The sequence below is a fragment of the Ictalurus punctatus genome, chromosome 9 (genome assembly GCF_001660625.3).
Source record: "Ictalurus punctatus breed USDA103 chromosome 9, Coco_2.0, whole genome shotgun sequence".
NCBI lineage: Eukaryota > Metazoa > Chordata > Actinopteri > Siluriformes > Ictaluridae > Ictalurus > Ictalurus punctatus.
In genome coordinates this window covers 31,843,541-31,855,203 of record NC_030424.2, presented here as the reverse complement: position 1 = coordinate 31,855,203, position 11,663 = coordinate 31,843,541, and the positions used below count along the sequence as shown (strand labels likewise).

The 11,663-nt window shown below is 39.1% G+C and overlaps 1 protein-coding gene across 3 annotated transcripts in view; it reads left to right on the top strand.

Annotated features, from left to right (window-relative positions):
- slc8a1b (solute carrier family 8 member 1b) overlaps window positions 1-11,663 on the top strand; it is a 74,711-nt gene that overhangs the window by 54,814 nt on the left and 8,234 nt on the right. For all 3 annotated transcript variants that reach the window (XM_053682556.1, XM_053682557.1, XM_053682558.1), the window contains 3 exons: window positions 4,791-4,936; window positions 5,675-5,774; window positions 8,053-8,328. In XM_053682556.1, coding sequence (XP_053538531.1) covers window positions 4,791-4,936; window positions 5,675-5,774; window positions 8,053-8,328 — 522 coding nt within the window. The remainder of the gene's footprint in view (window positions 1-4,790; window positions 4,937-5,674; window positions 5,775-8,052; window positions 8,329-11,663) is intronic.

Here is an 11,663-nt window from a genome sequence, read left to right as displayed (position 1 = left end):
GTGTTCACAGCGCTTCACTTTCTCCACGTGTGTGATGTTACAGTCTTACTCCAAAATGGATTCAATTCATTATTTTCCTCAAAATTCTACACACAACACCCCATAATGACCACGTGAAAGAAGTCTGTTTCAAATCTTTGCAAATTTATTAAAAATAAAAAACAAAAAAAGCACATGTACATAAGTATTCACACCCTTTGCGCAACACTTTGTTGAAGCAGCTTTGGCACCGATTACAGCCTCGAGTCTTTTTGAGAATGATGCTACAAGCTTGGCACACCTATTTTTGGGGAATTTTGAGGAAAATAATGAATTGAATCTATTAGGAATAAGACTGTAACATAACAAAATGTGGAGAAAGTGAAGCGCTGTGAATACTCCCCGGATGCACTGTATGTCTTGCTCTTTGTCGGTCTTTATCTCTACTTGTCTCTCTCTCTATTTATTTTTCTTTCTTTTTCAATCTGTTACTCTGTTTCTGCCATTCTCTCTGTCTCAAGCAATCTCACCCTCTCCCTCTCCCTCTCTCTCTCCCTCTCCCTCTCCCTCTCTCTCTCCCTCTCCCTCTCCCTCTCCCTCTCTCTCTCCCTCTCTCTCTCTCTCTCTCTCTCTCTCTCTCTCTCTCTCCCTCTCCCTCTCCCTCTCCCTCTCTCTCTCCCTCTCTCTCTCCCTCTCTCTCTCTCTCTCTCTCTCTCTCTCTTTACCCCTCTGTGCTCTTCAGCAGTGCCTCTCTCTCTCCTACTGATTTCCTACTGAGCTCAAAAGTTTATCAGGGTTTTCCTGGTCTCTTTTCTTATTTCTTATTCCCATTTTCTTTCTCTCTCTCTCTCTCTCTCTCTCTCTCTCTCTCTCTCTCTCTCTCACACACACACACACACACACACACACACACACACAAACAAAAGGTAACATACCATCATTATTTCATATGGATTAAACATGAGACGTGTCGTACTGCACACAGGAAGATTTTACTATGCACAATATGAATAAATATAGAAATAAATACATACCTCTCACACACACTTATACACACCTCACACACACTTATACACACCTCACACACACTTATACACACCGTTACACACCTCACACACACTTATACACACCTCACACACACTTATACACACCGTTACACACCTCACACACACTTATACACACCGTTACACACCTCACACACACTTATATACACCGTTACACACCTCACACACACTTATACACACCGTTACACACCTCACACACACTTATACACACCGTTACACACCTCACACACACTTATACACACCGTTACACACCTCACACACACTTATACACACCGTTACACACCGTTACACACCTCACACACACTTATACGCACCGTTACACACCTCACACACACTTATACACACCTCACACACACTTATACACACCGTTACACACCTCACACACACTTATACACACCGTTACACACCTCACACACACTTATACACACCGTTACACACCTCACACACACCTTTACACACTGCACATGTACTTATACACACCGTTATACACACCTCACACACACACTTATACACACCGTTATACACACCCCACACACACACTTATACACACCTCACACACACTTATACACACCGTTACACACCTCACACACACTTATACACACCGTTACACACCGTTACACACCTCACACACACTTATACACACCGTTACACACCTCACACACACTTATACACACCGTTACACACCGTTACACACCTCACACACACTTATACGCACCGTTACACACCTCACACACACTTATACACACCTCACACACACTTATACACACCGTTACACACCTCACACACACTTATACACACCGTTACACACCTCACACACACCTTTACACACTGCACATGTACTTATACACACCGTTATACACACCTCACACACACACTTATACACACCGTTATACACACCCCACACACACACTTATACACACCTCACACACACTTATACACACCGTTACACACCTCACACACACTTATACACACCGTTACACACCTCACACACACCTTTACACACTGCACATGTACTTATACACACCGTTATACACACCTCACACACACACTTATACACACCGTTATACACACCCCACACACACACTTATACACACCTCACACACACACTTATACACACCGTTATACACACCCCACACACACACTTATACACACCTCACACACACTTATACACACCGTTACACACCTCACACACACTTATACACACCGTTACACACCGTTACACACCTCACACACACTTATACGCACCGTTACACACCTCACACACACTTATACACACCTCACACACACTTATACACACCGTTACACACCTCACACACACTTATACACACCTCACACACACTTATACACACCGTTACACACCTCACACACACTTATACACACCGTTACACACCTCACACACACTTATACACACCGTTACACACCTCACACACACTTATACGCACCGTTACACACCTCACACACACTTATACACACCTCACACACACATATACACACCGTTACACACCTCACACACACTTATACACACCGTTACACACCTCACACACACCTTTACACACTGCACATGTACTTATACACACCGTTATACACACCTCACACACACACTTATACACACCGTTATACACACCCCACACACACACTTATACACACCTCACACACACTTATACACACCGTTATACACACCTCACACACACACTTATACACACCGTTACACACCTCACACACGCTTATACAGATCGTTAAACACCTCACATACACTCATACACACTTATACACACTGTTACACACCTCACACACATCCCGTACCAGAACAGTGCATTGTGGGATTCGTTCAGCAGTGTACTTAATGTAAATAAAGCTGACCCATTTTGTAAACCAACTAAAATACATAATCACAATAACCTATATATTTACACACACACACACACACACACACACACACACACACACACACGCCTGGCTGACTGCATTGATTAATTACACTAAGGTCTGTAATAGTAAGAGCTAATGAACTACACCTATTTAGCACAGCTCAGATAATAATTGTCATTGATATATTAATGCCTTTCTGAAAAGGAAAGGTGAAAGAAAGATAAGAAAGAAAGAAAGAAAGAAAGAAAGAAAGAAAGAAAGAAAGAAAGAAAGAATTTATAGGGAGAAAAGATGGAAAGCCTGAGAGATCGATCAAAAGAGAGATGGACAAAAAGTTGGAGAGAAACTCACAGACAGGCACAGAGAGAGAACTGGAGATATTAAGAGACTAAGAGCGAGAGCTGGAGACAGAAACTGTGTGAGAGACTGACAAAAAGACAGAACAAAATAAAATAATACAAGAACAAAAGAATGAAAGAAAGACAAGAACAGAGAGACATTGGAAGAAAAAGGATGAATAGGCAGATTTATTCATAAACAGGCTGAGAGACAGACAGAGAAACAGTGAAGGAGGTACAGAGGGAGAGAAATGGAGAAATAGAGACACACAGAAAGAAGCTGAGAGATAGTTGGGATAAAAGGGAAAGAGAGAGAGAAAGGCAGATAAGCAGGGAGGAAGAGAGAACAGGTGGGAGGAATGAGTAATAAAGGTTAGAGTTCGTCTCCTCCTGCAAATCAACTCGTGTGTGTGTGTGTGTGTGTGTGTGTGTGTGTGTGTGTGTGTGAGAACATGTGCGTGTGTGTGTGTGTGAGCATGTGTGTGTGTGTTTGAGTGTGTGCGAGTGTGTGTGTATGTGTTTCAGATTCATTCTTGTGCTCTAATGTACCTGTGCTAATGGAATGACTTCCACAACCCACACTAACCCTCATCACATTTCCATCCTCTATCCTTCTGTGTGTGTGTGTGTGTGTGTGTACGTGTGCGTGCGTGTGTGTGTGTGCGTGCGTGCATGTGTACATACACTTGAAATATATTCAGCACCACAATGATTTTATTTTAAAAATGAAGTAAAGATGAGTTTTAAAGACAAATTTCTCACACAGCTAAACGATTCTTTTTGATATATTTATGAGTCATCCTGAATCACTCGAAACCTGAATCATTGAGTCAAATGAAAGAAAGAAAAAAACAACAGTAAATGCGGTGCACTCTGATTCTTGGACGTGACTGTACGAACAACACATGACTAAATTACTGACTGAATCAGTGAATCGGTGATTCAGTCGGTGATGGGTGATTTGTACTTTTCTAACGACTCAGACTTCATCAGTATGACTCCCACTATTTCTTTTCTACGGTGTTTTTGAGAATTTCTTCATTGACCTGATTTGAAAATGCTGACATCACATCAAACACCAAAGAGGTGGTGATAATACTAGTTTTGATGTCAAATAACATATGGTACAATATTCATGCAAAATTGCTAGACACAAAGCTTTTTCAATAATATCCTTATATAGGATGAATCTATTAAAATAACTGATTCACTGAATCGAATAGAGAGACAGAAAGAGAAAAAAGAAACAGAAAAAGTACAGGAAATTGGAGAAAGAGAACATAAGACAGACATAAGAAGCCAGAATGATGTAATGAAGAGAGAGCGAGAGAGAGAAAGTGAACTGATTCACATGAACCAAATGTGGGTTATTATAGAAATTGAATTAAGTGAAGAATCAAAAGAATCATAAGTTTGATTCATTTAAACGATTCACACATTGATTTGCTAGCTCAGATCACTGTTTAAAACATCCGTCACAACATTTAAAACATCTTAAAGCAGAAGCACATGATGATCATGTGACTCTAAATAATTCCAGAGGAAGTGAAGGATGTGGAAAAGGAAGAGGTGGAGCCTCTAACAGGAGAGGATGAAGAGGAGCGGCGCATCGCGGAGATGGGCAAACCCATGCTGGGTGAACATGTCAAACTGGAGATCATCATTGAAGAGTCCTACGAGTTCAAGGTGAAAAAACACACACACACACACACACACACACACACACACATCTAAGGGAATTTCATGGACACTGGAGTGGTGTTCTCGTCTCTCACCCACACTCACTCCCAACACACACACACTTATAACAGATGGAAACTTGAAGCCCACACACACCCCTTGGCCCACACACTCTTCGTCTCTCTCTCTTACACACACACACACACACACACACACACACACACACACACACACACACACACACACACACACACACACACACACACACACACACACACACACACACACACACACACACACTTCACAGCGAGGAGGTTAGACAAGTGGGAATTCAGACAGACTGCAGACTCTTCACTGATCCTGTTCTATCCTGTCTCAAGTGGGCTTGGATTTTGTGTGTGTGTGTGTGTGTGTGTGTGTGAGGGGTGCAGATTCTTATTGGCAAAACAACGCCAAGTGCATTATTGCCAAAGCACAAATCAGAAAATAAACAGTCATATAATAATAATTATTGTTGTTGTTGTTTAGTTATTTATTTATTTTTTATTCCAAAAGGAATAAAATGGCATTATGCTGCAAAACACGAAATGCAAAGAAATGTTCTATCACTCTTTTAGCCATTTTTTCATCATTTTATGATGTTAATAATGTAGTGTGTGTGTGTGTGTGTGTGTGTGTGTGTGTGTGTGTGTGTGTTTTGTGAGCAGTAAACAGGAAGTGTATTAACTCTGTCCCTCTCTGTAGAACACTGTTGATAAACTGATTAAGAAGACGAACTTGGCGCTGCTGGTCGGCACAAACAGCTGGAGAGATCAGTTCATCGAGGCCATCACAGTCAGTGCCGGTAAGTGTGTGTGTGTGTGTGTGTGTGTGTGTGTGTGTGTGTGTGTGTGTGTGTGAGACTCTTCAAAACGTTTGAGTCTAAAGAGGAAGTGCAGATTCAGTAATGAAGAGTAAGTAAGGGATGACATGTTTGGGGTTGTGCTGTTAAAGGAAACTAATCAACAACATGCAGGTGTGATGAAGCGGAGTTACTGTAACACCCTGAAGTTAGTTATTTTCCTAGAACAGCACATCCCTGAATGTTTTATTCCTCTTAAACCACAGCAGTTTACCAACAGTTCCAATGTTTTATTTATTTAAGAACCACACATCATACTTTTTATCCATTTACAGCTACATTCAAAGTTAGTTCCTGTTGTCACTTACGTTATAGCAGCTATTAACACTCGTTCCCTCACCATCCCTCTCTTTAATCTCTCTTTATTCTCTCTTTATTCCCTCTCTTTATTCCCTCTCTTTATTCCCTCTCTTTATTCTCTCTTTATTCTCTCTTTATTCCCTCTCTTTATTCTCTCTTTATTCCCTCTCTTTATTCCCTCTCTTTATTCTCTCTTTATTCCCTCTCTTTAATCTCTCTTTATTCTCTCTTTATTCCCTCTCTTTATTCCCTCTCTTTATTCTCTCTTTATTCCCTCTCTTTATTCTCTCTCTTTATTCCCTCTCTTTATTCCCTTTCTTTATTCCCTCTCTTTATTCTCTGTCTTTATTCTCTCTTTATTCTCTCTCTTTATTCCCTCTCTTTATTCTCTCTTTATTCCCTCTCTTTATTCTCTCTTTATTCCCTCTCTTTATTCCCTTTCTTTATGCCCTCTCTTTATTCCCTCTCTTTATTCTCTCTCTTTATTCTCTCTTTATTCCCTCTCTTTATTCTCTCTTTATTCCCTCTCTTTATTCTCTCTCTTTATTCCCTCTCTTTATTCTCTCTTTATTCCCTCTCTTTATTCCCTCTCTTTATTCTCTCTTTATTCCCTCTCTTTATTCTCTCTTTATTCCCTCTCTTTATTCTCTCTTTATTCCCTCTCTTTATTCCCTCTCTTTATTCCCTCTCTTTATTCTCTCTTTATTCCCTCTCTTTATTCTCTCTTTATTCCCTCTCTTTATTCTCTCTTTATTCCCTCTCTTTATTCCCTCTCTTTATTCCCTCTCTTTATTCTCTCTCTTTATTCTCTCTCTTCAAGTTAATAAGTTTAAAAAAACGTAGCATGTGGTGTTATTGAGAAACAGTAAAGAAGTGTAAACTCCTCTATCCTGAAGATGTGGGAAAACTTAAAGTTACAGCTTTACCTCTGACACTGGAGACTCCTTCCATAAATGTTACATAAACACATTTCTCCTTACAGAAAACTTCATAGTGCCAATGATTACAGGGTCCTCTGTACTTGTCGCTGTTACTATAGAAACGATAACATATTAGAACGAACATATTAATATAAACCTGCGTTACTGTCAGAGCTGCTTCACCTGTACCCCGCCCACTTTGCTCCACCTCCTGTTGCTGTAAATGGCTGTAACTCGCTGAAAACGAGCAGCTTCCGGATGTTTTATTGCATCTTGTTTCTGTTGGCGTGAATAGAGTCTCTCTCTCTCTCTCTCTCTCTCTCTCTCTCTCTCTCTCTCACACACACACACACACACACACACACACACACACACACGCTAAAAGCGTTAATGGTTTAAAAGCTTTAAATGTCAGACTGTTTGTTCCACACAATTTATTTATCCAGAGTAGCATTGTGAAGCTCTATTTGCGTGTGTGTGTGTGTGTGTGTGTGTGTGTGTGTGTGTGTGTGTGTGTGTGTGTTCTGTGAAATGTGTGAGTGTGAAGAATGAGCCATGGTTTGCTCACACAGTGTTGCCATGGAGATCAAACTAACAGGCTTTCACATGATACACAAACACAGACTTCTAATCACACAAACACTCGCCTTGTGTGTGTGTGTGTGTGTGTGTGTGTGTGTGTGTGTGTGTGTGTGTCTGGATGTGGTTTAAAGCTATTAAGCTGCATCTGATATTCATTTATTCATATTTATTCACATCCTCCTCCAGCCAGAAACTTTAAAGAGTTAACTCTAAAGAGACTTTAGATTAGTGGTGTGATGCATCGGTACAACAATAAACCACAATAATGAGATCAGAAATACTTATAACATCAAACATGAGTTGTGTGTGTGTTTTCTATAGAGCAGTGTATAGTTATGTCATATGTGAAATGCTCTCCCTATAATAATAATAAAATAATAATAATAATAATAATAATAATAACTCTCTCTGATGTACAGGTGAGGATGACGATGATGAAGAGTGCGGGGAGGAGAAGCTCCCATCGTGTTTCGATTATGTCATGCACTTCCTCACTGTGTTCTGGAAGGTTCTGTTCGCCTTCGTCCCGCCCACTGATTACTGGAACGGGTGGGCATGTTTTGTTGTATCAATCATCATGATTGGCGTGCTGACAGCGTTTATCGGAGACCTGGCGTCTCACTTCGGCTGCACCGTGGGACTGAAGGACTCTGTCACTGCCGTGGTGTTCGTCGCTCTCGGCACCTCCGTACCAGGTCAGTGTCGAATGGGAGTGAGACGGGCGAGAGGGAGAGACAGATTCCACTTTGTGAGAAAACGTGTATGTACAGTATCTAAGAGATACAGAAAGAAACAGCATATCGTTATGGTAACAAGCTAACAGACTAAACTAGCTATATGCTTTGCTAATCCAGTGACAGCCTCACAGTGAAACATTAGCCAGCTAACAGTTTTTAACAACTTATGTTATGGTGCTCTTATCTAGGATTGCGTATGTTGACTAGTTAGCTAGCTAACTACCGACTTGTTAACTAGCACCCAGCTGTTTTTTAAAATATATATATTTAATTTTGTCCTCGAATGACACTCCATAGTTTGTGAAAGTATTTACAGCCAAAACGTAAAATTCAGCGTGACATACTGTAGTTACATCAAACAGTCAGATGGTGGCGCTGGACTTAACACCGCTCCTCACTCGAGCCGATATCACGCAATTAACATCCGCTTAAGTTCAAGATCAGAATCGAGCGTAACTGAGACACACCTCTGTTTTAGACAAACTCCGCCCCCATATGCGTAACTCGCGTAACTTATGAAAAGTCAGTACTTATGTCTGAGCTCTGAATACTGATGCGTGTCATTTCAGTATTAAATCCTCACTGCATCAGTCGAGCTGATAGTGTAATGGACCGGCCCTCAGTATGGCAGAGATTCAACAGAGGAGAGGAATGTGGGCTTTAGCAAGGAATCCAAAAGTCTATTATGATTGTGTGTGTGTGTGTGTGTGTGTGTGTGTGTGTGTGTGTGTGTGTGTGTGTGATGGATTGTTTAATTCACAAAGTGTGACCAACTGATTAGCTTCATCAGTCATGACACTCAGCAGAGAGTGCAAACATGCATTTACACACAAACACACATGCACACACACAGAGTAAGAAATGGGCTGTAATATATGGCTGCTGCAGTGTGTGTGTTTATTAGTCCCGGCACGTAGTGCTGAGAGAGCAGGAAACAGCCCAGGGGTTTAGTCCCACCCCCTTTTATTTCCCTCTTTTTCCTCTCTCTCTTTTCTTCTTAGTTCACACCTCTGAGGTTGATGGATTTTTCGAAGAAGGAAAAGAGCGTGTTTTTTTTCTTTGCTGTAATAGGTCTGAACATCTCCTCACTATGCACTTAGCTAAACTCTGAATACGGCCCTTCAAATGTCCATTTCATGATTTAGACATGCAGCTTACACCATGCTAAAATGAAGGCTTAACTTCCACTGTGTTAGCTCCATTAGCTTTTAGCTCTATATTAGCTGCAATGCAAAATGAAAGATTCAAACCAAGGACACCAAATATGACTTGGCTGCTTGTTACCATTTGTGGACATTTTATTTTTGGATGAACTGGTATATTTCCAAATCCAAAAGTTTATATCTATATGACTTTTGCAAATCCACACTCTGTATCTATCTGTGTAACTATTCAATTCAAACTTTATTTTTTTAAACCCTAACTCACAGTAACAATAGTCAGAAGGCGGTGTAGGTGTATAATTGTGAGATTTGGCACTTTCAGATCTGTAATTGTTTTGAAGTGGTTGGAAGTCTGAGATCTGTGAACGCTGACGGCTCTCCCGCAGGGGATCGTGGGACGCGGCGCTCGTTGCCACAACGCCTACATTACCGTTAGCAGCGATAGCGGACCGTCTGGTCGAGACTCGGCCCAGGATCACCATGGTAATGCCATGGAGACGGTGACGATAAATGAGAAATAAAGGAAGCAACAGATTGGAAATGCTGGTGTTGTGAATCAGAGATGGCAGCTTTTATTGCCTGCTGAATTCTGTGTGCTTGTGGTACTTCTGTCCTCTCTGTTCATAGTGTAATCGTAATAGCATTCATAATTTACCTCATAATTTACTACCTGTAACACAATATAACACACTATTTTATATATAACACACTTTATTTACCTCAGTGTAACTATAACATACTTTATTTACCTCAGTGTAACTAGAACACACTTTATTTTATACATAACACACTTTATTTACCTCAGTGTAACTATAACATACTTTATTTACCTCACTGTTACTGTAACACACTTTATTTACCTCAGTTTAACTATAACATACTTTATTTACCTCAGTGTAACTAGAACACACTTTATTTTATACATAACACACTTTATTTACCTCAGTGTAACTATAACATACTTTATGTACCTCACTGTTACTGTAACACACTTTATTTACCTCAGTTTAACTATAACACACTTTATTTTATACATAACACACTTTATTTACCTCAGTGTAACTATAACACTTTATTTTATACATAACACACTTTATTTACCTCAGTGTAACTATAACATACTTTATTTACCTCACTGTTACTGTAACACACTTTATTTACCTCAGTTTAACTATAACACACTTTATTTTATACATAACACACTTTATTTACCTCAGTGTAACTATAACACTTTATTTTATACATAACACACTTTATTTACCTCAGTGTAACTATAACATACTTTATTTACCTCACTGTTACTGTAACACACTTTATTTACCTCAGTTTAACTATAACACACTTTATTTTATACATAACACACTTTATTTACCTCAGTGTAACTATAACACTTTATTTTATACATAACACACTTTATTTACCTCAGTGAAACTATAACACACTTTACCCTAGTGTAACTATAACATACTTTATTTTATATATAACACACTTTACTTACCTCGCTGTAACTTTAACACACTTTATTTTATATATAACACTTTATTTACCTAAGTGTAACTGTGACATACTTTATTTACCTCGCTGTAACTATAACACACTTTATTTTATACATAACACACTTTATTTACCTCACTGTAACTATAACACACTTTATTTACCTCAGTGAAACTATAACACACTTTATTTACTTCGGTGTAACTATAACATACTTTATTTTATATATAACACACTTTATTTACCTCGCTGTAACTATAACACACTTTATTTTATACATAACACACTTTATTTACCTCGCTGTAACTATAACACACTTTATTTACTTCACTGTTACTGTAACACACTTTATTTACCTCAGTGTAACTATAACATACTTTATTTACCTCACTGTTAATGTTAAATACTTTATTTACTTTGCTGTAACTATAACACACTTTATTTTATATATAAAACACTTTATTTACCTCAGTGTAACTATAACACACTTTATTTTATATATAAAACACTTTATTTACCTCAGTGTAACTATAACACACTTTATTTTATATATAACACACTTTATCTCAGTGTAACTATAACACACTTTATCTACCTCAGTGTAACTATAACACACTTTATTTTATATATAACACT